Source organism: Myodes glareolus, chromosome 11 (genome assembly GCF_982192425.1).
Source record: "Myodes glareolus chromosome 11, mMyoGla1.1, whole genome shotgun sequence".
Classification (NCBI taxonomy): Eukaryota; Metazoa; Chordata; class Mammalia; order Rodentia; family Cricetidae; genus Myodes; species Myodes glareolus.
The window spans coordinates 84,509,641-84,536,559 of NC_142036.1; the positions used below are offsets into that span (position 1 = coordinate 84,509,641).

Genomic DNA, 26,919 nt, shown 5'->3' on the forward strand with positions numbered 1-26,919 from the left:
TGCTAGGCTCACAGGCTTCTGACTGTGCACTTTACTTTAAAAGTGTCTTCATAAGATAATGCACAGAAATCTACCAGGCATCGTTTCCTTGGTTGTGACATCAATGTTGGGAACACAAAGTCCAGCGCATTACGGGGTCATTTACAATCTGCTTTGTCGAAGTTACTATATCCCTCTTTTTTACAGGCAGAGAAATAAAATACCACAGTGCAGTTTTATCTTTGTTACCTTAATGAAAAGGAAGGGGGATTACTAACACATGACATAGGTAGTGTTAGCATGTACAGTTCATACAAACCCCCTCTGATAGATCGTCTTCATCTATATCTTGATTTGCTGTGTGTAGGTGTGAGGTGCATATGGTGGTCAGAGGCGGGCGTCAAAGTCTTCCTCTACAACGTCCTACTTGATTTTCTGAGACTGGGTCTCTTCATGGAATTAGAGGCTTGCTGGCTAGGCTGGATGTGTTGACCAGTGAGCTTCAGGGATCTTCCTTTTCCTGCTTCTCCAGCGATGGGTTACTAACGTGTGCTACCTTGACTAGCTTTTAATGTGGGGGTAAGATCTGAATTCAGGTTCTCATGTTCACATGACCAGACTGTCTGTGGTGATATTTTATTTGTGCTATAACAAACAATGCTTGGCTGAAGATTAGAGTGTAGAACTTGCTGCTAGTTAGCCATAGATGCCAGGCAGACATGGTACATGACTTTGATCCCAGCACTGGGGAGGCACAGGCAGATGGATCTCTGTGAGTTCAAGGCCACACTGTGCTACAAGAGATTGATTCAGTCTAAAAGAGAAACAGAGCCAGGTGGTGGTGGGGTGGTGGCTCACACCTTTAATCTTAGTACCTGGAATGCCTTTAATCTCAGTACTAGGGAGGTGGAGACCTATATATGGATGGACAGAGAGAGGAATATAAGGCAGGAGGAGATAGAGGCTCAGGATTCAGTCTGAGATTTCATGGAGATGGCATTCAGTCTGAGGACTTGTAGAGACAGGAACCCCATTTGATCTGAGGATTTCATAGCAACTAAGTGACTGGCTGCTCTGCTTCTCTGATCTCTCAGCTTTCACCCCCTAAAATCTGACACCAGATTTTTATTATCAAGGCCAATTAGAAATCATGCTGCTGCTATCAACCAATGAGACGTCTTTCCTGCTCAAGGAAGATTCTTTAGGGTTATGTGAGAAAGGTTTCATATCATGACCACACTCAAATTTCTGAAAACCAGAAACAAGACAACCAAACAGAAGAGTGTTTAAAAGACAGAAAAAAAAACATAACACAAGAAAAGGAAATACAAAACTAGTAAGCATGATATAATGATCTCTTCAGTACTAAACAAAAATTGTAATTTCGATAATGTAATATACCATTTAATATTCTAGGTGGATAATGAGTAAGAAATCTGAAAATTATAATTTGAGTGGAAACAATTTACACTGTTTATACGTACTTTGGAAAACAAGTTAACTTTAGCTCAAATTTAAACACATACACACTTTTTAAAGTCTAGAAATTTCATGCCTAGCCATGAAATCCAGGGAAACTCTATGTATATATACATGCAAAATGAGATTTCTACAATAATTTTTATTGCAGCACTGAACCAGAAAAACCTAGAAGCGAGCATTAGCAGATAAATATATCTTGATATAGATACATGGGAAGATTTTTTTTTAATAACAAAATGAATAAACTACATCTAAATGAAACAGAATGATACATTTTAATAAAGTATTTCCACTGGAATATTTAGGGAAAAAATCCCAAGCCAGTATGATAACATTTTATTGTTACCAAAATTTTTAGTTAATAAGGGCTTAGAGATGGTTTAATCTCATTAAATACAGATGAATGAAGACCTCAAAGACAAGAAAAGGGTTGGCTTTATCAGGTTGTTCCCCGAACTTCATATGGCAATAGGATGCCACTAACAGCTCACTAATCTTATAAGATTATAAAGTTCTTCTGGACAGAGTACACTATTTTATCTTTTAAAAATAATTTAATATTTATCAAATACTGCTAAAATTTTGAAGACGTATAAAGGAAATCATCAACCAAATTTATTGTAATTGCTACTTGTATATGTTATAAAGTAAACTTTATGGTCTACTTTAAGCTCAGGGGAAGCAGCAGAGTAACCTACACAAGAGTGTGAGAGAAGGAAATCTGCTGAGGCCATTGAGCTTTGGGTTAGGTAGTTACAGAGAAACTAGTAACAGCAGGGAATGTTTGATTTTCCCATACTAAAAAATGTAGAGGTAACAAAAAAGCAGCAATGGGAAACTCTGCTCAAACATGAGACTGTTTACTGCTGAGTCCTCTGATAATGTGTATTTTTCTCAAACACATGGCTCAGAAGAACATCTAAGGCTGCATTTTTTTTCCAGTGCGAAATCAATATATATTTAGTTCAGTCTTCTATGTAGTTAAAAAAACCACATCTATATGCTCACCTCAGTCTTGTTGTGTGGCATCTAATGGCAGATGCTGTCAGTACAAATTCAATATTTACTGAATAAATGAATATCAAACAGTCCTCCTGCTGCTGTGAGGGTTGTCTTCCATTCCTGCACACATCATAACTGAGGTTCAATGTACACGTTTTAGTTAAAATTTTATCAAAGCAACTGAACTTTTTAACCAAGATTGTAATGGCAAAAAATGAATGATAAGTAAGTATGATGCTGAGATCTGAATCAGAAAACAAGAAACTTGCTTTTTAAAGGGTGAATGAAGTGCTCACTAATGCTGCTGTGCACAGGATTTCTGGCAGAACCGTTAATCAAGAGGCTATTTTTTTTTCCTACGGATTATCTCTGTGAATACAGAAAGGATTTCTCAGGCTTCACACCAAGCCCTTTCCCATGGACCTTTGGAACTCAAATGACACTCTCTCTAAATCAACAGAAACTTCCAAGGTCCCCAGCAAGGATGCATCTTTATTTTAGAATATTTTTTTGAGATGTGTTACATTTGTTTATGCTGTGGGACAATTGTTTAATGCTGCAAAGATGTGTTGCATTCTTTCTTGTTGCATTTGTTTAACTCTGTAAAGCTGTGTTATTTTGCCTGTCTAAAACACCTGATGGACTATTAAAGAGTTGAATGGCCAATAGTGAGAGAGATTGGAGAAAGGATAGGCAGGGCAGGCAGGTAGAAAGAATAAATAGTGAGAAAAATCTGGGAGGAAGAAGATCAAAGAGAAAAAATGAAAGAAATAAAGAAAGGAAGGAAGGGAGAAAGAAAGGCCTAGCCAGTCACAGAGTAAGACTGAAAGTAAGATATACAGAAGTAAAAAAAAAAAAAAAGAAGAAAAGCCAAGAGGCAAAAGATAGACAGGATAATTTAAGAAAAGCTGGCTAGAAATAACTCAAGTGTATGCCCGGCATTTATAAGAAAAAGCCTCTGTGTATTTATTTGAGAGCTGGATGGTAGGGTCCCCTCCCCCCCAAAACAAAGTAAAGAGTAAAATAAAAACCAACTGCACATCACCTATCCAGCTTCTAAGTAACTCCAATCCATGTGTCATCTGACAAGGAAACAGGAGGGCAGGGCCTGCCTCAGGGTGACCGTGGGAAAGCAGCAGTCGTGTGAGAGATCACACAAAGGCATCTCTGGGATTCTGGAAAATACTCATTTGTCTCCATTTTGTTTGTTTCTATTCCACTGTTTAAATACGATTTTAAAATGCAAAAGAGGAATTAGGATGGAAATACTAGAACTTGAAGTGTTATTTTGTTGCTATGTCAAAATATCTGAGATAAACAACTTTAAAGAGGGAAGATGTTTTAGAATCTGTTTACTCTATAAAATTCAATAACTTGAATTTATGTTTTGGACATTTCTATGCCTTAGTACTCTATATCTATTATAGCAATGAAAATAAGTCTTGTATGAAATAAACACATTTATATTTTATTGAAAATAATTTTATTTTATGCTATATGTTCTGATTCTGGCTTTCTCCCAGTTCCTCTCTGACCCTCTCCACTTTGCCATCCACCTAAATGCACACACATTATTTCTCTCATTAGAAATTGCATCATGAAATTTTCAAGATATATATGGAACTAGAAAAAAACCAATCTGAGTGAGGTAACCCAGACACCAAACCACAAACAAGGTATGTATTCTTTTCTATGTAGATATTATCTGTGATGTCACTGATAGCAAAACTGTAATCCATAGACCCACAGAGTGTAACTACAGATAATGAACTAGAGGGAACAGATAGACCCTCATTAGGAAAGAGAAATTGGATGGACAGTTATAGAAGGAGAGTTGGGCTGGAATGGGAGAACCAAATGTAGAGGGTGAGGAGAAAGGGAATTGTGAGGAGGAACACAGTGAGAAATAGCTACAATTAAGCAGCATTTGAGTGTAGTATGAAAATCTGATACCATAGAAACTCCCTAAAATACACACACACACACACACACACACACACACACACACACACACATATATATATATATATATATATTCATATATGAAAGCAATCTAAATGAAATTGTCAAAAGATGGGGGAAATAGAGTCCCAACTGACCATCACTCACCACCAAATGACGTTTCAAACCTGCAATTGGCTTACAACTAGTTCAGTTATTGGGCAAAGAGGCCCCACAGGAATCCCCAAACTATCCGCGCTATTACCAAGAATATAAATTGTTTTGTACAATCTGATAACAAGGCTTCATTGCTGACCACCTAAATAATATCTCATTGAACATGAAAATATCAAGCTAGTGACTACATAGAATATTCATCCTATGTCTTCGTGTCTTTTGTACAGAAATGCACTCTGCATGCGCTCAAAGGAGAAACAAACACCAGGCCAGCCTTCTTGAATAATGCAGTAGGATTGCCTTAGTTTGTACCTTTACGTGTTCCCTGATACCTTTCTTGCTATGTACATTCTAATATCTTATTTTCCACTTATTTATCTGTGTTGATATTTTGAAATTGTTTTTCTTTGTACCCCAGGCTAGCTTGAAACTTGCGACCTGACTTTTCAGAATATCCTTTAGTTCTGGGATTACAGCTTTGTGCCAACATGCCACACACCCTATACATTTATTATTACACAAATGCAGGGTTGGGAAAAATATCTGAGACAAAAGAAAACTTAAGAAAAGAAGAGTTTGGAGCCAAAAGGGTGACTCAGATAGTAAGAGCTGCTCTTTGAGAGTACTTGGATTTGATTCACACCACCCACTTGGATTAGACCACAATTACAGCTAGGTCCAGTTCCAAGCAATCCAAAGCCCTCTTCTGGAATCCATGGGTACCTATGGTGCTTCACATATAAACAAGAAGGAACACACACAAACACATAAAAATATTTTTTAAAAAGTGTAAAAGAAAGGAAGGATTGATTTTGGTTCACATTTTGAGGTTAATATCTATCATGAAGGGGAAATTTCATGGCAAGGGTGTGAGAAAGTTGGTCATGTTGCATGCATGGTTAGGAAGCAAAGAGAAATAAATGCTGATACTTGGGTCACCCGCTCCATTTGATTGACTCAAGGTAACCAGTTTAAGAAGTGATGTTGATCCCTTTGTTTTAATAGCCTGCCTGCTGCAAGGTAAGACTACAGGCAGGGACATTTCTGGCCAGCAAGGGGCACTGATCCTGTAGCAGAAGACCCAGTGGAGGGAAGAGCAATTGGAGAGCATCTGAAGGAAGAGATGGGAAGGCTCCAAGGCAAGAGTTCTTCCAACAATCTGAAAAGAAAACCATGAAAACACCAGATCCCAGCGATCTTACGACAGAAGGAATTGAACACCCTGTTCTGGAAGAAGTGGAAAACAGTGTCATTATGAAAGCAATAGAGTTCCTTAACCAGGGTATGAATAACTCACTTAAAGAAATAGAAGAGAAATATAACAAAAAGATTGAAGAAATGAGTAAAGAAATGGAAGAGAAATATAACAAAAAGTTTGAAGAAATGAGTAAATTCATAAACGATACCCTGGGAAACCAAGAAAAAACAATCAAACAGGTATTGGAATCAGTTCAAGAATTGAAAACTGAAATGGAGGCAATGAAGAAAACACAAACCGAGGGTCGGCTGGATATGGAAAATCTAGGTAAACAAACAGAGACTTCAGGAACAAGCATAACCAATAGAATACAAGAGATAGAAGAACGAATCTCAGATTATGAGGACACCATAGAGAAAATAAACGCTCTGACCAAAAAAAAACCCAGCAAATCCAACAAATTCTCATCACAAAACATTCAGGAAATCTGGGACATAGTAAAAAAACCAAATCTAAGAATTATAGGGGTAGAAGAAAGAGAAGAATTGCAGATCAAAGGTCCAGAAAATATATTCAACAAAATTATAGAAGAAAACTTTACCAACCTGAAGAAAATATTCCTATGAAGGCTCAAGAAGCATACAGAACACAGAATAGACTGGATCAAAAAAAAATCCCCTTGCCATATAATAATCAAAACACAAAGCATTCAGATTAAAGAAAGAACATTAAGAGCTGCAAAGAAAAAAGGTCAAGTAACTTATAAAGGTAAACCTATCAGACTTACACCAGACTTCTCTATGGAAACCATGAAAGCCAGAAGGTTCTAGATAGAGGTACTGCAGAAACTAAGAGAATACTATACCCAGCCAAGCTATCGTTCACTATCAAGGGTGAAAACAAAATATTCCAGGATAAAAGCAAATTTAAACAATATGTAGCTACAAATCCAGTCTTACAGAGAGTATTAGAAGGAAAATCACAACCCAAGGTATCCAACATTGCCAACACTACCTACAATAACTCAGACATCCAGTGACCCTTCACAAGCACAACTCAAAGAAGAGAAACACATACACTCTGCTACCCCCCCCCCCAAAAAAATAACCGGAGTCAATAACCATTGGTCATTAATATCACTTAATATCAATAGACTCAATTCACCTATAAAAAGGAACAGACTTAGAGATTGGATACGAAAACAGGATCCAACATTCTGCTGTTTACAAGAAACACACCTCAACCACAAAGACAGACACCTACTCAGAGTAAAGGGCTGGGAAAAGGTTTTCCAAGCAAATGGACCTAAGAAACAAGCAGGTGTGGCCATTCTGATATCTAACAAAATCGACTTCAAACTAAAACCAATCAGAAGAGATGGAGATGGACATTTCATACTCATAACAGTAACAATTCATCAGGAGGAAGTCTCAATCCTGAATATCTATGCCCCTAATATAAAGGCACCCACTTATGTAAAAGAAACTCTTCTAGAACTCAAGGCAGTCATCAAACCACACACACTAATAGTAGGAGACTTAAACACTCCACTCTCACCAATGGACAGGTCAATCAGATAGAAACCAAACAGAGAAATAAGAGAATTATTGGAGGTATTGAATCAAATGGACTTAACAGACATCTATAGAGCACTCCACCCAAATAGGAAAGAATGTACCTTCTTCTCTGCAGCTCATGGAACCTTCTCGAAAATTGACCACATACTCGGTAACAAAGCAAACTTCCACAGATACAAAAAAATATTAGTAACCACCTGTGTCTTGTCAGATCGCCATGAATTAAAGTTAGAATTCAACAACAATGCTACACCCAGGAAGACAACAAACTCATGGAAGTTGAACAGTCAACTACTAAATCACCACTGGGTCAAGGATGAAATAAAGAAAGAAATTAAAGTCTTCCTTGAATTTAATGAAAATAAAGACACAACACACTCAAACCTATGGGACACTATGAAAGCAGTGCTAAGAGGAAAGTTCATAGCACTAAGTGCCCAATTAAAGAACATGGAGAAAGCACACATTGGAGACTTAACAGCACACTTGAATGCTCTAGAAAAAAAGAAGCTGACTCAGCCAGGAGGAGTAGAAGACTGGAAATAATCAAACTGAGGGCTGAAATCAACAAAATAGAAACACAGAAAAAAACCAAAGAATCAATGAATCAAAAAGCTGGTTCTTGGAGAAAATCAACAAGATCGACAAACCCCTATTCAAACTAATCAAACGGCAGAGAGAGAACACTCAAATTAATAAGATCAGAAATGAAAAGGGGGACATAACCACAGACACAGAGGAAATTCAGAGAATCATTAGATCTTACTACAAAAGCCTGTATGCCACAAAATTGGAAAATGTAAAAGAAACGGTCAGTTTTTTAGATACGTACCATATACCAAAGTTGAACCAAGACCAGGTGAAAAATCTAAATAGATCTGTCAGTCGTGAAGAATTAGAAGCTGTTATCAAAAATCTCCCTACCAAAAAAAAGCCCAGGGTCAGATGGTTTCAATGCAGAATTCTACCAGAACTACCAGGAAGAGCTAATACCTACACTCCTTAATGTATTTCACAATATAGAAACAGAAGAGTTATTGCCAAACTCTTTTTATGAAGCTACAGTTACCCTGATACCAAAACCACACAAAGACACAACCAAGAAGGAAAATTACAGGCCAATCTCACTCATGAACATCGACGCAAAAATTCTCAATAAAATACTGACAAACTGAATCCACGAACACATTAAAAAAATCATCCATGATGATCATGTAGGCTTCATCCCAGAGATGCAGGGCTGGTTCAACATATGCAAATCTATCAATGTAATCCATCATATAAATAAACTGAAAGAAAAAAAAACCATATGATCATTTCATTGGATGCTGAAAAAGCTTTTGACAAAATTCAACATCCCTTTATGAAAAGGTGTTGGAGAGATTGGGAATACAAGGATCATACCTAAATATAATAAAAGCAATATACAGCAAGCCCACAGCTAACATCAAATTGAATGGAGAGAAACTCAAAGCCATGCCACTAAAATCAGGAACACGACAAGTCTATCCACTCTCCCCATACCTCTTCAATATAGTGCTTGAAATTCTAGCAATAGCAATAAGACAACATAAGGAGATCAAGGGGATTCGAATTGGAAAGGATGAAGTGAAACTTTCGTTATTTGCAGACGATATGATAGTGTACATAAGCGACCCCAAAAACTCTACCAAAGAACTCCTACAGCTGAAAAACACCTTAGTAATGTGGTAGGGTACAAGATCAACTCCAAAAAATCAGTTGCCTCCTATACACAAAGGATAAAGAAGCACAGAGGGAAATCAGAGAAACATCACCTTTCACAATAGCCACAAATAGCATAAAATATCTTGGAGTAGCTCTAACCAAGGAAGTGAAAGACCTATTTGACAAGAACTTTAAGTCTTTGAAGAAAGAAATTGAGGAGGATACCAGAAAATGGAAAGACCACCCCTGCTCTTGGATTGGGAGAATCAACATAGTAAAAATGGCAATTCTACCAAAAGCAATGTATAGATTCAATGCAATTCCCATCAAAATCCCATCAAACTTCTTCACAGACCTTGAGAGAACAATAATCAAGTTTATATGGCAAAACAAAAAACCCAGGATAACCAAAACAATCTTATCCAATAAAGGAACTTCTGGAGGTATTACCATCCCTGACTTCAAACTCTATTACAGAGCTACAGTATTGAAAATAGTTTGGTATTGACGTAAGAACGGAGAAGTTGACCTATGGAATCGAATAGAAGACCCGGATATTAACTCACAAACCTATGAACACCTAATTTTCAACAAGGGAGCTAAAGGTATACAATGGAAGAAGGAAAGCATCTTTAACAAATGGTGCTGGCATAACTGGATGTCAACCTGTAGAAGAATGAAAGTAGATCCATATCTATCACCATGCACAAAACTCAAGTCCAAATTGATTAAAGACATCAACATTAATCTGACCACTTTGAACCTGATAGAAGAGAAAGTGGGAAATAGTCTACAAGACATAGGCACAGGAGACCAGTTCCTAGGTAGAACCCCAGTGGCACAGACAATAAGAGAAGCAATGAATAAATGGGACCTCCTGAAACTGAGAAGCTTCTGTAAAGCAAAGGACACTGTCAGTAGGACAAAAAGGCTACCTTCCGACTGGGAGAAGATCTTCACAAACCCTTCATCAGACAAAGGTCTGATCTCCAAAATATACAAAGAACTCAAGAAACTAGACAATAAAACTCTAATTAACCCAATTAAAAAATAGGGTACTGAACTGAACAGAGAATACACAACAGATGAACTTTGAATGGCCAAAAGACACTTAAGGTCATGCTCAACCTCCTTAGCGATCAGGAAAATGCAAATCAAAACCACTTTGAGATACCATCTTACACCTGTCAGAATAGCTAAAGTCAAAAACACCAATGATAGCCTATGCTGGAGAGGATGTGGAGTGAGGAGAACACTTATCCTTTGTTGGTGGGAATGCAAACTTGTGCAGCCACTGTGGAAATCAATGTGGCGGTTTCTCAGGAAACTGGGAGTCAACCTCCCTCAGGACCCAGCAATTCCACTCTTGGGAATATACCCAAGAAATGCCCTATCATACCACAAAAGTATTTGTTCAATTATGTTCATAGCTGCATTATTTGTAATAGCCAGAACCTGGAAACAACCTAGGTGCCCCTCAATAGAAGAATGGTTAAAAAAGGTGTGGAACATATATACATTAGAGTTTTACTCAGCGGTCAAAAACAATGACATCTTGAATTTTGCATGCAAATGGATGGAAATAGAAAACGCTTTACTGAGTGAGGTAACCCAGACCCAAAAAGAGGAATATGGAATGTACTCACTCATAAGTGGATTCTAGCCATAGTTAAAGGTCTTTGAGCCTATAATTCGTGATCCTAGAGAAGCTAAATAAGAAGGTGACCCTGAAGAAAATCATATAGTTATCCTCCTGGATATTAGAAGTAGACAAGATTGCCAGGCAAACTTGGGTGCATGGTGGGGGGGGTGGAAGTAAGGGGAGATGGTTAGGGAGAGGGGAGAGGGGGAGGATTGGGGATGGCTTGGGGGCTGGGGGGAGGGAGGAAGGATGGATATGGGAGCAGGGAAGTATATATCTCAACTAAGGGAGCCATTTTAGGGTTTGCAAGAGACTTGATTCTGTAGGGGTTCCCAGGCCCAAGGAGAGGTCCCCAGAATGTTCCCTGGGCAGCAGAGGAGAGGGTGCCTGAACTGGCCTTGGCTTATAACTATACTGATGAATATTTTGCATGTCACCATAGAACTTTCTTCTGGCGATGAATGGAGATAGAGACAGAGACACATATTGGAACACTGGACTTAACTCCCTAGGTCCAAATGAGAAGCAGAGGGAGGGAGAAAGTGAGCAAGGAAGGCAGAACCAGAGGGAACCTTCATCCGACAATGGATGGAGATAGAGATGGAGACCCACATTGGAGCACTGGACTGAGCCCCCAAGGTCCAAATGAGGAGCAGAAGGAGGGAGAACATGAAAAAGGAAGTCAGGACCATGAGGGGTGCGTTCACCCACTGACACAAGGGGACTGATCTAATGAGAGCTCACCAAGGCCTGCTGGACTGGGACAGAACGAGCATGTGGTCAAACCGGATTCTCTAAATGTGGCTGACATGGGGGCTGACTGAGAAGCCATTGACAATGGCACTGGGTCTTGTTTCGTCTGCATGTACTGGCTTTTTTGGATCCTGGTCTGTTTGGATGCTCACCTTCCTGGACCTGGAGGGAGGGGGGAGGAACTTGGCCTTCCCACAGGGCAGGAAACCCTGACTGCTCTTGGGACTGGAGAGGGAGGAGGAGAGGGAGTGGGGGGATCAGGAGGGTATTGGGAGGAGGGGAGGAAGTGGATGGAGGCCCGCGTTGGAGCACCGAACTGAGCCCCCCAAGTTCCAAACGAGGAGCAAAAGGAGGAAGAAAATGACGAAGGACTGCGAGGGATACTATCACCCACTGATACAAGGGGTCGGATCTAATGAGAGTTTACCAAGGCCAGATGGACCGTGACTGAAAGAGCATGTGATCCAACCAGATTCTCTGAATGTGGTTGGATTTTCTGAATGTGGCTGGCCTGCAGTCTTTCCAAGAAGCCATTGACAATGACACTGGGACTGGTTTCCTCTGCATATACTGGATTTTTGGGATCCAGTCTGTTTGGATGCTCACCTTCCTGGACCTGGAGTGAGGGGGGAGGAACTTGGACTTCCCACAGGGCAGGAGACCCTGACTTCCCTTGGGGACAAAGAGGGGGGAGGAGAGGGAGGGGGGGAGTGGGAGGGCGTTGGGAGGAGGGGCGTAAATGGAAACTTTTTATAATTTAATAAAATTACTAAAAGAAAAAAAAATAAATAAATAAATAAATAAGTAAATTTTTTAAAAAATAGAAGTGATGTTGGCAATACTCAAAGAATATCTTTCTACTCCTGTAGGGACAATATAGAAACTCCCTCATAGATGTACCCAGATTCTGTAGGATATTCCTTCTGTACCGTGTAAATTTGTATTCCTCTCATTGGTTAATGATAAAGCTGAATTGACCAATAACCAGCAGAATAAGTCTAGACAAGCAAAACAGCAACACAGGGAGAAAGAATGGTGGAGTCAGGGAGATATGAGCCAGTTGCCAGAGGCACAAAATGTGCTAGAGAACTGGCAAAATGTAGAGTGATAAAAAATGTATATCAATAGAAATGGGTTAATTTAAGTTGTAAGTGCTAGTTAGTAATAATCCAGAGCTATAGGCTGAGCATTCTGTTACTATTATAAGCTTCTGTATGTTTATTTGAGACCAGGAGGTAAAAACAAAAGAAAAGTTCAGCCTCTGATTACAACCAGATATGTGTTTCCATGGTGATTCTAAATTCTATCCAAATAACAAGATTAACCATAGCGGAAAGAATAAAAGTACATCCTGAGTTGGTGTGACAATGAAATGGGAGCTTTTAAGTAGTGTAGTGAGAGCTATAAACATATACCTCTGTTAAAGTCTGTTTAAAGAGTGGGTACCCTTTCAACATAAAGTCTAATGTCAGCGTGAGTCCCAGCCAAAGGACACAGAACTAGGCGTTTGTGTTCCACTGCAGTGTTTTTCCTCCTGTCCATAACATAGGTTCAGGCTTGGCTTGTGGATCTTGAGGTAAGTTACCAATGAATTATTTCCTGGGTTCTGTATATCCATATCAATAGCCAAACTATCAACAACAAGAATAACAATAAACATTTACTGAGCATTTGCTCTTAATTATTATGAGAAACATCATAGGTACAATATTCTCATGTAATCTTCAAAATTTAGTAGACAATAACTATTCCTTCTTCCTTTTACAGGTAAGAAGGCTGATGCCAAGTATATAAATCACCAAATAATTATCCAATAAATCACACTAAAGCAGTTCTCAAGGTGAGAATCAAATTCAAACAATGGTGTATCAGAGCTCAAATTTTAGCTAGGCATTTCAACGTCCTAACTGAAGAATTAAACATAGCACATCACCACTGTAGTTTGTCAGAAACAACGCTCTGCTTCCTGCCATGCCATCTGAAACTCCAAATACAATATGTTTTCATAATCACATAATCATATGTAGAGACGATGTTGACATGAAGAACAGTTTGCTTCCAGAACACTTAAAAATAGCTCCCACAATATGCATGACAGTAGGTTTGTTAAAAGGGATTCTAACATTTCCTGCTGGAAATTAAATATATCACTCATTTAGAATGTGAACATTCGATCTCATTTGATTTTAGGGTTTTTCTGCCATATATGTCTGAATTTCAATGAAAATGTTAATTTATGCTTTTAGATTATAATATGCATTAACACTTTTACATGCTATGTAAATATGCAAGCTCTAGTGTCGCTTACGTGTAATATGTATGACTGAGGTCATAGAAAGCAGATAAAATTCTCAGTGAATATGTGTGTGTTGGGGACATGAAAACTGCCATGTCAAAGATCCCCTAAGGCCTCCCTAGGTTAGGAGCAGACGACTGGCATAGCATTATTAGATTTTACAGACAGCTGACCTTTGCTAAAACCAATGTTTGCAGGAACTGTCAATCACAATTGCTTCATCGAGGATGACTGTGACCTAAAACTGGTCTCCCATAAAAACTTCCTATCAGTGTTAGCTAGCATTTCTCTCCTCATTCATTGGTATACAATAAACCCATTTCCTCTGTCAGCAATGGATAATAGATGTGCTAGGTTTCTGGGCTGCTAGTTTACTTCCATCAGAGTGTGTGATACACCTTACACCAGTCTTTCTATGTGTTTGTCCTTTCTTTAGTCTCTTGTTGCCTCATTCAGGTCAAGTTCGAAGTTGTGCAAATCATGGTACAAAATTTTGATGCCAAAATTTTATGCTTTACTATTGAATTATATATAATATATATATATATATATATATATATATATATATATATATATATATATATGGTAAAAATACATTTGAGAGCTCAAAAACTGTTAAGGTACTAAAGAAAAACAATTTAATAAAGAATTGTTCTTTTTTGCCTTCTAACCACATAATTAGCTTTCCATAGTAAACTGTATGTTATTCTCTCCCTTGTTTTCTGAAATATATGAAAAGCACTTAATAAAGTACATTAACTCACTTCTTTGAAATCTTCTACTGTCTGTGTTTTTAGAGTGACACCCATGATAGCATTGCATACTACATGGAGATAATTTATATTTTTGAGACCAATCCTAAGGGGTTCCCTATTTGTATATTCCAGATACTGGTTTTATTTTATGAATTTGATATAATTGTTAGACAGTCACTTGTGAGTGGCATTAGGTGATTCACAGTTTTTGTGCCATTGCATGTGATGATACCATGACTTCCATTACACATACATCAATCCATGCATGCATGCCTATCATACCTACAGGATAAATTCAACATATGTGAGATACTTAGTCAAAAGTAGATGTGTCTTTACAATATCAAACTGCTTTCAAAGAAATGTATCAAGTTATCAATCACTACAAGGTGTGTCTCTGTATTAGCTTATGTGGTAGCTAATTTTGATTGTCAGCTTTGGAGAAAGGAGACATGATTAAAGAAATGCCACTATATCTGTTAGGCAGTCTCCTAACTGGCATGGGAGGGCCTAACTCCATGTAGGCTCTGGGATCCTTAGACAGAGGGGCCAGAGTTGTATAGAGGGGTAGTAGCTGAGTAAACCCTGGGAAGCAAGCCAGGAGGAAGCACTGACATGCAGCTACTGCTTTCTGCTTTGTTCCTTCCTCAAACCCCTTTCTGACTTCCATAGTGGTGTGCAGTTATCTGGAGACAGAAGATGAAGCCAGCTCTTCTCCACAATCTGTTTCTGGTCAATGTTTTATCACAGCAACAAAAAACAAACAAACACATTTTGTCCTTTGATAACAGGGATGTTAGCATGTACGACGACTCCACTTAAATAAGCTGCCATGTTGCATATTACCGTAATATTGGTATATTGTTCAGGAACAAAATTTCAAAGTCTTAAAAAGCTCTAATAAACACAAGTAAAACTGTTCAGGTAATTAAAAAAAAAAACAGGCACCCCAAAATTTCTGAGAAATTTTTGTAAGAACAATCTTAATCATCAAGTATCATATCAAAACATCTTTAATTTTGACCCTCTCTTTACCTTAAACTTTTCATTTTCATAAAATTATTTCTGTTATAGGTGATGTGTAAGCATCTCAAACACTTTTCATTTTCAAAGCTTTCGTTAGAAGAATGCTGTGGCATTACCCTTCTTGTAAAGTTGTACCTACCACTAAGTTCTTGAGGATTTACAGTGCACCCTGGTTTTCTTCAAATTGCTTCACAATGCATTTCCCCCAATCTCTGTGATTTAATGATATCAACTAAAATTTTGGGATTAAAAACTCAACGACTCATCAACATTAACTAACTGAAAGTTTTATGAATCCTAATTCAAGATATATTACACAGAACAAAGAAAAACTTACTACAAATACTGGTCACGGATTCAATCGAGAGAAAACATCACTGAAAGAGAGGATTAAACAGTTCGGCTACCTACACCAAATGTCTTACCTCGAATACAAATGACAAGGATGGAAAAAGAGGCTTTAGGTGACCAAATCTGAACAGAGTTAGGAACACCAGGCAGCGAAGAGTTTCCAGAATAGCTGCCGTGGGTCTGAAAGAGCAAGTCATTAATATCGATTAGTTGTGCATACAGTGTCCTCGTGCTTATGTCAAATTAGCATAGCAATAACATTTACTTTAGATGTTCAGGACAGGCAATGTATTTTGACATACTTGAGTGGTGTGGTCCCTGAAGTGCTTTGAACACAGCCTTAACTAAGCAACAAGGTGTGTTTTTTAAGAAAAACCTGTTTTGTCAACTTATTGTTAAAGCAGTGATGAGCTATAGTGAAACAATAAAGTGTTCAACAACCAGCAATGAAGAATGTAAGGCCTGTGAGGCCCTCCTCGTAGCCCAGTGTCTTTTGATGGCTTCAGGAAAGCTGACGCAGCAGACCCATTGAAAACAATGGCATTCGGCACTAAGGTTCCATAAAACCAAACTATGATGCTCCATATTATATGGATATTTTATATTATCATGAAAAATCCCTCTTCTGAATAAAAGAAAAAAATAACAAAAGAAATTCATGTCTTGCCTTTGATCCAAAAGGAATCCAATGGATGTCAAGGTCAGGAGAATGAAGGAGGCCCTTAGAAGCAGAGTGACTTGGGACAGTGCCTGTCAAAGAAACACAGAGTTCAGCAGATCCTGGGGAGGGTCGGGGAGGGACATTAGGATCTCACACCCACATGGAAACACCGTGCACTTTCCTGCCTACCATTGTCACTGTCTGCACAAAGTGTGGATACAGAGGAATAATTGCTTTGTCTACTGACACCACCTTATCAGACACTTCAGAAGGAAATAGATAATTTCATCATGAGCTTTTGCTTAAACTGTTATTTTCTCTTGTCTCCTGTAAAACTTTGACTTTTGAAATTAGATGAAGCATCAAACAAGGGTAAGTGATTCACATCTGAGAAATAAATCTTACATTCTAGTATATATTTTCAGCATGAAAAACGCATTCTGGATTGAAAGCCAAATTTTTTTTATACAAGGAAATAAACAAAGGAAAATGTGCTCATCGGAGCTGTGCTGGTTAGTGATTTTAATTTTATTTTTTTATTCTTTTATAAAAGCTAGAGTCATCAAGAAGAGAAAACCTAATCTGAGAAAATGCCTCCATAAGGTTGTGCAGTAGTCAAGTCTGTGGGGAATATGTTCTTGATTAATTACTGATGTGAGAGAAGGCAGCCCAGTGGAGGTGCAGCAACTCTTGGGCATGGGTTCCTGAGTTGTGTAAAATGGTAGGGTGAGCAAAACATGGGGCAGAAGCCAACAAGCAGTACTCCTTCAGAGCCCCTGTTTCAGTTCCTGCCTTGGTTTCCTTCAATCCACTGTGAGACCATGGCACAGAGTATACATAAGCCAAATAAAACCTTTCCTCCCCAACATTGCTTTAGGTCATAGTATTTGTCAAAGAAATAGAAACCAAACTAAGACAGATAGAAATGAAAATGTAAGAGGAACTATACATATACACACATTTTCATGCTTCATGAAATCCACATATTCATATAAACATTTCAGAAGTTAAATTTTGATTTATTATACTAAAACCAATATTTTCAAGAATATAACTCATAAATTTAGGTAATAGGTCCAATTTCTCTCTCTCTCTCTCTCTCTCTCTCTCTCTCTCTCTCTCTCTCTCTTTCTTTCTCTTTTTCCTTGAAGATAGATTTTTCTCTCATACAAGCCAGCCTCTGCTCCCTCCCCTCCCCCAATCCCTCATACCTCTCCTCTCCCCCAGATCCCCTGCTCCATTATTTGGCAGCCTTCATGTCTACAGTATCGGTGCTCTGTTTAGAAAGCTGTCCCCTGAGCCAGCGTGTTCAAGGCTGTTCTCTACTTTCTCTTCCATCAGGTTTCATATCTCTGGTTTTATACTGACATATTTATTAGATCCATTAGATTTGAGTTTTGGACAGGGTGATAAATATGGCTCTATTTACATGCAGACATATTGTTAAACCAGCACCATTTGCTGAAGATGATGTCTTTTTTCTAATGTAGATTTCTGGCTTCTTTATGAAAACTTAGATATCTTAGCTATGAATGTGTGGTTTTAAGTCTGGGCCTATGAGAAGCCTGTAGCCAGAGTGACTGGATACAAGTTCAAAAACAACAAAATCAGTGGCCCTCCTACACACAAATGACAAATGAATTCGTGAGAAACCAGTAATAACAACCTTGCTGTGAAGTGCCTTTTTTGTGTATAGGTATATTCCTCATATCCCTAATCTCTCTGTGACTTTTATTATGAAGGTATACTGCTTTGCCAAAGACTTTTTTGGCATCCAATGAGATGATCATGTGGTTTTATTCTTTCAGTTTATTTATCTTGTGGATTACATTGACTGATTTCCATATGTTAAATTATCTCTGCATCTGTTGGATAAAACCTACATGATCATTTGATTGGGTTTGTAAGTATTTTATTGAATATTTTTACCTCTATGTACATAAAGAAAATTGGCTGTGATTACCTTTCTTTGGGTCTCTGAGTCTTTACATGGTTTGGTTTTAAAGGTATCTGTGGCCTTAAAATATGAATTGGGCAATGTTCCTTCTGTTTCTATTTTGTTGAATAATTTGAGGAGTATTGCCATTAATTCTTCCTTGAAATTCTGGTAGAACTCTATGATAAATCTTTCTAGCCCTGGGCTTTTGTTGCTTTTGGAAGAGTTTTAATGATTGCTTTTATTTCCTTAAAGGTTGTAGGATAATTTAAACTGTTTATCTGATTTTTATTTTAGTTGGTAAAGAGTACCTATGGAGGAAACTAGCCATTACTCTTAGATTTTTCATTTTGGTAGAGTACAGATTTTTAAAATATGTCCTTATGATTCTCTGAATTCCCTGGGTGCCTGTTGTTATGATCCCTTTTCATTCCGTGTTTATTAATTTGGATATTTTCTTTTTGCTTTATAGTTAGTTTGGACTAGGGTTTTTGTATTTGTTGCTTTTCTCAAGGAATCAAATCTTTGTTTCATTGAACTTTTATTGTTCTTTTTGTATTTTATTGATTTTAACCCTAAATTTGGTAATTTCTTTCCGTTTACTCTTCCTGGGTGAGTTTCCTTCTTTTTTTCTGTAAATTTCAGATGTTGATAATATTAGTTTTCTCCATTTTTTAATGTATACACTACATTTATTGCTATGAACTATTCTCTTAGCACTTCTTTCATTTTTTTTTTCTAAGTTTGGGAATGTTGTGTGTAGGAAGAGGCCACGTGTTTGTTCCTGGCCGCTTAGTCCCGAAATAATCACACTGAAGCTATATTATTTAAAACACTGCTTGGTCCATTAGCTCTAATTTCTTATTGGCTAACTCTTACATATTAATTTAACCCATTTCTGTTAATCTGTGTATCGCCAAGTGACTGTGGCTTACCGGCTGCAGTTCTGGCATCTGTGTCCGATAGGGCTACTTGGCTTCTCTCTGACTCCTCCTCCTTTCTCCCAGCACTCCGTTTAATTTTCCCTGCTTAGCTCTATTCACTTATAGCTCTGTTATAGACCCAAAGCAGTTCCTTTATTCATTAATGGTAATCACAGCATATAGAGGGGAATTCCACATCAGTTGTGCATTCATTATCATTGTATTCTCAGAAGTTTTTCTTTGTCTTGCTCCATTTTTCAGTCAGTAGAGCATTGTTCAGCTTACATGAGTTTGTAAGCTCTCTGTTGTTTGGAGAAAGTTCAGAGTGGTGTTGAGAAGAAGTTATATTCTTCTCTGTTTGAGTGGAATATTCTGAAAATATTTGTTAAGTTCCTTTTGTTTATAAAGTCAGTTAGCTCCAGCATGTCTCTGTTTGGTATTTTTTGTGACCTTTCTATTGGTAAAAGAGAGATATTAAGTTCTCCCACTATCATCGTGTGAGGGTCAATGTGTGATTTAACCTGTAGTGGTATTTCCTTTAGAAATATTTATGCCCTTATATTTGAACATTAAACATTAAGAACTGAAATGTCCTCTTGGAGAACTTTTCCTTTGATGGGTATGTAGTAACCTTTCCCATCTCTCTTTTTTAATTAATTAATTAACTTTTTTTAAAAAAAGAAAACTATCTTTTTTCATTCTACATACCAATCCCAATTTCCACTTCCTCCCATCCTCCCATTCTCTCCACCTTTCTTCCCACCCACCCTGCATCCATTCCTCAGAAAGGGTAAGGCATATTGCTTTGGGGAAGGTCCAAGGCCCTCCCTACTATATCTAGGCTGTGGAAGGTATCTGTCAAAAGAGAATAGGTTCCAAAAACACTAGTACAAGTACTTGTATTTCAGTGAGTGCAATTCACCTCCTTGGATTGGGCTTTTCCTCTCCAACCTTCTGTAGGGCTGGATTTATAGATAGACATAGTTTAAATTTAAATTTATCATGTAATATCTTAATTTTTCCATTTTTGGTGATTGAAAGTATTGCTGGGTATAATAATCTGGGCTGGCATCTGTGGTTCCTTAGAGTCTACAACATATCCATTCTAGTACTTCTGACTTTCAGAGTCTCCGTTGGGAAGTCACGTGTAATTCTAATATGTCTATCTTTATATATTGCTTGATCTTTTTCTTTTTCAGCTTTTCATATTCTTTCCTCATTCTGTAATTTTACTGTTTTGATTATTATGCTAAGGGACTTTCTTTTCTATTCCAGTCTACTGAGTGCTCTGTATGCTTTTTGTATCTCTATGGGCATCTCTTACCTTTGGTTAGAAAACTTTTCTTTGATTTTTGTAGAAGATATTTTCTAGTCCTTTGTACTAGGATTCTTCCCATTCATCATTCTTATTATTCACACATTTGGTGTTTTTATAAAGTCCCAGACTTGCTGGATGTTTTGTGTCAGGAACTTTGTAGATTTAAATTTTTCCTTGAAGGATATATCCATTTCTTCTATTGTATGTATCTCCAATGCCTGAGATTCTCTCTTCTATCTTTATATTCTGTTGGGGAAGCTTGCCTTTATAGTCTTTGTTCACATTCTTAAATTTTTCCCTTCCAGATTCATTGAGTTAGTGTTCTATTTATTACTTCTTTTTCTATTTTCTATTAAATAAGCTATTTAAAAATAAGTTTTATTTGTTTCCTTGAATTGTTTGGTTGAGTTTTCCTTGCTTTCTTTAAAGCATTTTCATTACTCCAATTATTTGTTTATGTTTTCCTGAATTTATTTCCTCATTTCCTCCTTAAGGATATGTTTTATCTTTATATAGTTGGTTTTAATGTCTTTTTATTATGCTCCAACTATTTTGGAATATTGAAGATCTGTTGCGGTAGGATAGCTGAACTATGATAGTGATATACTCTCTTGTTATTACTGTGTTTGTTCTGTTCTCTCAGATTCTAATACCACCTGTAGTTTCCCCTCTCTCCATTCCATCCAGTCCTCTCCAACCATCTCCCCTGTATCCCATATCCATGCCACCTCCTTTTCCCTTCAGAAAAGATCAGGCCTCCCAAGAATATCAGATGAACATGGAATAAAAGGTTATAATAAGACTAAGCACAAACTCTCACATCAAGGCTGAATGAGGCAACCCAGTAGCAAATAAAGAGTCCCAAGTGCATTCAAAGGACTCAGAGACAACCCCCACTCCCACTGATGGGGTTCTAGAAGAATTCCAAACTACACAACCATAACATCTATGTAGAGAACCTAGCACAGACCCAGACAGGCTCCATGATTTTCATTGTCACTTAAGCCTCTGTGAGCCCCTATGAACCCAGTCTAGTTGATTCCTATTTTGGCCTTTAGACATCTGGTTCTGGAGTGATTATAGGTCTAGGTGATAATTTTTGTGTTTGTCCTAGTTGTGTGAGAGTTGTGTTTATGTTTTCTCTCTAGATTTTCAGAGAATATGTCGACTGAGTGTTTTCTGTTTAAATGGCCTGCTTAGTTGGTGTGTTCCTGGCAGAATTCTTGCTGGTGTTGGAGGCTGGGTGAAGGGTAGGTCGGGGGGAGATGGTCTGAAGGATCCACAGGAAGTATGGACAGGGGCAAGGATAAGCTTACCAAGGTATTTCGATGCTGTGCTAGGGGTGAACCTGAGAATTGGGTCTTGAGTAACAGAGAGTGGGGAAGGTCCAAGGTCCGCCTACCTGGTCTTCTGGCAAGTGTGACCTGTTGGGGCAGGGGTACTGACCCAGGTGGGGACTTGGAGACAGCAATGAGGCAGGAAGGGAATGGCAGTATAGGATGGTTTGTGGGATCCACTGGAAGCTTGCATAGCAGTGAGGGAGGCTGCAGCTGGTGTTTTGTTGTAGCACTAGGGCAGACCCTGAAAACTGGGTCTGGGTTAGTAAAGAGAGAGAGGATGTTCCAAGGGCAACTTATTCTTCCACATGTCAAAATTTAATAATAATGTTTATTGAGTATCTATTATTTCCAGTTTCCAAATTAGGTTTTTTAATTTTGTTTTTATAATCTCAATAATTATACAGTATTACAGGTGATATACATGCATACATATTCTCTGAGTTTCAAAGGGTCACACAACTTTTCCATCATCACACAGAAAAAAATAGATGGTTCCTCCCATTATGGTTTAGAGAACATGCTAAAGTAGCCTCTATTTGTATTTCCAGTATTTATTAGTAATATCATCCTATAATGAAGACCCTGTAAGGTTAAGAACTGATTTCACAAGTATTACTAAAGAAATTCAAGGGCTAAACTTGACCCAGTACTAGTTATGGATTTAGTACAGGCAGGGGAATGACACCTGCAGAATGAAACATGAAGTTTGTTGACAAGAAACTCTGAATATGTTCCACAAATTATAAAATGATGTCAGTAAGATTATCTGTGAAAGTTTAGTTTGTTGCCTCTGGCAACAACCTGCCTGAATTCTGCAGGTGAACTAGATCACAGTGCATTTTAATAGCTAAAAAAGAATACTGTTAAAATACAAGTGCAAACCATGCATTCATGACTAAATTGGACACACACACACACACACACACACATAACATATATGATGTGTACGTATATCCTATTACAAAAACATGTTTTTATGTGTGTGTATGTATGTATGTCAAGCAGATACTGATTTGCCTCATCAAGTCTATTTTCCTTGTTCTACAAATTTTTACCACCATATTTCTTCCATGTCTCCTGGTTTTCTCTTTCAAAACATGAGGCTCTTACAGTTGACCCACCTGGGTTCCCATTCATAAAACACATTGAATAAAAATTCCTGGCATGGTTCCACTGGCTAATTTTGGGGTATACAAATGAATGTTTGACTCAGTTTTGTATAGTCACACAGGAAGTTTTTGTATGTCAGTATTTAAAGCTAGAGTGACCAGCAGCCATGCTGGCTCATGAAGGAGACTGAGCATGAAGAGAAGGGCTGAAGAAAGTGAGGCTCTTGGTGGATGGAGCACTGAGAGGACAACAATTCCAAAGGTGTAATTGTGTGAGTCAGTAAACTCCCCTGGACAGAATCCCTGTCATACAACCAGTGGATTCTGCTCAGCACATTCAAGACCCTATTTCAAATGGAGTTATATAGTCACAGCTCAATATTAAATTATGTAGAATCTATAGAATTGTTTTAGTGAAATATTCTATCGTCATACAACTATTTAATCACATCAGATTTAGATAATGACATATCTAAATCTAATAATAATCAGTAAAACTACTTCACAGCACACATTATTTATTCATTCCACCTACTTTTGTGGTTTTCAGAAGTGTTTAAGTTATCTTAGCTTCAAGTGGAGTTCGTAGGGACTCACAGAAACTGAAAGGGTGGTAGCAGAGCCTTGTATGTGTCTGTGCTAGCCTCTCTGCATATATGTTATGGTTGCATACCTTGGTGTCCTTTGGGATTCATAACAGTGGGAGCAGAGTCTATCTTTGCCTTTTTGTCTGCCTTAAGACCCTTTTCCTCCTACTTGGTTGCCTCATGAGGCCTTGATATGAGAATTTGTGTCTGATTTTATTGTAACTTGTTATCCCTGGGAGGTGAACCCTTTTCTGAAAAAAAAAATGGAGAAGTGGATCTGAGAGAGCAGGAAGAATAGAGGAAGGGGAAACTGTGTTTGGGATGCAATACATGATATATATATTAAAATCTCAATCTCTTAAATTTAATCTGTTTATACAAATATTAATTTTATTTAGTATTTTGATTATATTAATTATGAATACCCTGACAATTGGTTCTGCAGTTATAGTTCATGTTTTGTTCTTTTTTTATTATCTTTCTAGGATGATTTTGTGATTAGTTTTGTAGTTGTCAGTTTTTAATTATTGGAATGTCATATCCAGACTTAAATTTATGTATTAGCTTGAGGAACAACTTAAATATTTTTTGTTAGGTCCCTGAACTCTGATCAGAAATCAGTTTAAAATCTATTTTTATCTGAAGTTTATCTAGAACATTGCTAGTACAAACTTTCCTTCAGTCCCGTGTGAACACTAGGTAGTTAAAATTCTCAAAAATGATCAACACTGAAAGTATACATACAAGTAACTTTAAATGTTGTCAACAGAATATATTTAGGAATGTGTATATATACATACACACATGCATATATACATATATGCATACACACATACATGTATCCTAAAATAATTAATGCAAAAAAGAAGCCTTGAATTTGAAATATAGTGGATAAGGTTTTATGGGAATTCTTGAAGGAAAGAAGAGGAAGACAGAAATGTTGTAATCACATTACAACCTCAAAAATAAAGCAAAAGAAAAAAAAGAAAAAATTCTAATAAATATTTTGTTTTCTATCTCCACAAAGCTAACTGCAGGAGTCCCAATATTCCTTTGAATAATTTTTCTTTACTAATGTTTGCTTCTATCTTCTTAAAAAATGTTTTACATTTTATTTTGGAGTCAGTTTCTTTACCCAGCTCTGCTATCCGACTGGGGCCAATCTCCAGCCTTGTCTCAACACAAGCAACTGCAGCCGCCACATCCCTGAGTGAGCTACACTCACTTATGAATTCCCTCACTCTCATTTCCTCCACATGCTCAGCTTCTTAGACAGTCTGCATATTTTGTTATTTCTTTTGTGCAGACCAGGAGATATTTTTGTGCAATTAATTCACAAATTGTAGATGGTCTATACATCTTAATATCAGATATATGCACACCTACCACATTGCAAGGAGTAGAATCATTGCTTTAAGGCACAGCCATTATTTGTCCAGAGTAACTGTAACAACCTCAACATTGCCAACTCTGAGATTATTTCCCGAAATTCTCATTTTCTTTGTAAAAGAACAAATTCTGTGATACTTTTGTCTTGTGATTATATGTTGTATTCTATCTACTCTTTCATTAGTTACTTTATTATTTTTATCTACCATTTTTGGACTCCTACACTTTTATGAAGAATATATTACAAACGTATCAATTGAGAAAAAGAAAATTGGTTAAAATACGTATTTTATCATTTGTGCAGTTTGCAGTCCATTTTTATATGCGTTTTGTTACTTTTGTTGTCTCTAGAACACAGTCAGTATAGATAATGCTTATAACCAAAAGTATGCCCATTCCTGAACTATCCATGCCTCTTAGTGCACTTATGTTTAAGCTACCACAAGTTGGGCATTATGTATATCTTTGAAAGAAAAATATAAAAGCTGGAAACCTTGCAGTGGAAATTCTCTAAACTCAGTTTATCCAGCAATTGCCTAAACATAATAGGTATCTTGAAACTGATAGAAAATATGCTGTCTTAAATATGTTTAATTCTGATTTTTGAAGTCTTTTATTTCAATTACAAAAATATCGGACAAGTCACAAATTTGCCATTTAAACTGGTGTAAAAACATTTAATTTACATTTCATATAGCAGCACTGCAATACAATTAATTTGTTTACATATAATAGTCTTGCGGAAATTAATTTTCCTTTTTAAAATGTATGGTATTCATCCAAAATGAAAGCAATTACGAAGAAAAATAGAGCATAGTCACTAAGGAAGAACGTATTTTAATTAAAAACTTGATGAATATTTTTCACATACTATATTTAAAGTACCTACCTCCGTGTTTGCAAAGGTCTCTTCGTAAAATGACAGCATCACCGCAAACTGCAGGACGGTGTACATTTTTAATTGCAGGGATGCTGCTGATGACAAGGGGACCTCCTGTCCTGTAACCTAGGTAAACCAGAAGGACGCTTTTCTTTACTTTGTGTCATGGCTCATCTCTCTTGCAAGAATTCACACTTTAGGAAAGAATGCGTCCCAAAAAATGCTGTTTTCCGTCTTTGCTCCAGAAGGTCTCAGACATTCATTTCCTTGACTAGAAAATTGTCTGAAGATTAAAAGACTTGGTTTTTTTGATGCATAATATTTTGCATTCTATCTATGATTTAGTCTTCCTTAAATGGAAATATTACAGTTTCTTCACATATATTCAGGATTGCAATAGCCAAGAGGTATACACTAGAATCTCTCATGTCTGAAAATATGTCCAGCAACATGCCAAGAAAATGAAGTCAAATGATTCTAGGCAGCATAGATAACTATGATTCAACATCAAGTAGTAATCTATTGAAACAACTTTCTTAAACTACTTAGATTTCCAGAAGTACCATACTGTGCTTGTATTTAGATAAAGCAGATGTAGGCACTGATATAATTTAAAAACACTTACTTTGACTATTCTGTTGAAGACAGAAAAGTAAAACCCTCTTTTCTGGGCAATTTAATGGAGAAATAATAAAAGTATTTTTTACTTCTATCAAGCTGACTAACGACAACTAATTAAGAATGTAAAATATATGTGAGTAATTTATTTAAAAACAATAAAATATTATTCAGATAAAATTGTTCTTTATGATATCACATGATTTTTTTTACCTAAAATGCCATCTTGCAAATGACAATCAACTCTTCCTCTTGTGTCTGTACTTGTATTTGTGACCTTCATTTGATAAATA

General features: G+C 37.2%; 1 protein-coding gene across 6 annotated transcripts in view; it reads right to left on the reverse strand.

Moving 5' to 3' along the window:
• Positions 1-26,919, reverse strand: part of Agmo (alkylglycerol monooxygenase) — a 273,840-nt gene that overhangs the window by 113,468 nt on the left and 133,453 nt on the right. For all 6 annotated transcript variants that reach the window (XR_015004483.2, XM_087911831.1, XM_087911830.1 and 3 more), the window contains 3 exons: positions 26,018-26,134; positions 16,533-16,615; positions 15,940-16,045 (listed from right to left, as the gene is read on the reverse strand). Coding sequence is in view for 5 of the 6 variants with exons in the window: in XM_087911831.1 (XP_087767957.1) it covers positions 15,940-16,045; positions 16,533-16,615; positions 26,018-26,134 (306 nt within the window). In the remaining variant the exon portion in view is untranslated. The remainder of the gene's footprint in view (positions 1-15,939; positions 16,046-16,532; positions 16,616-26,017; positions 26,135-26,919) is intronic.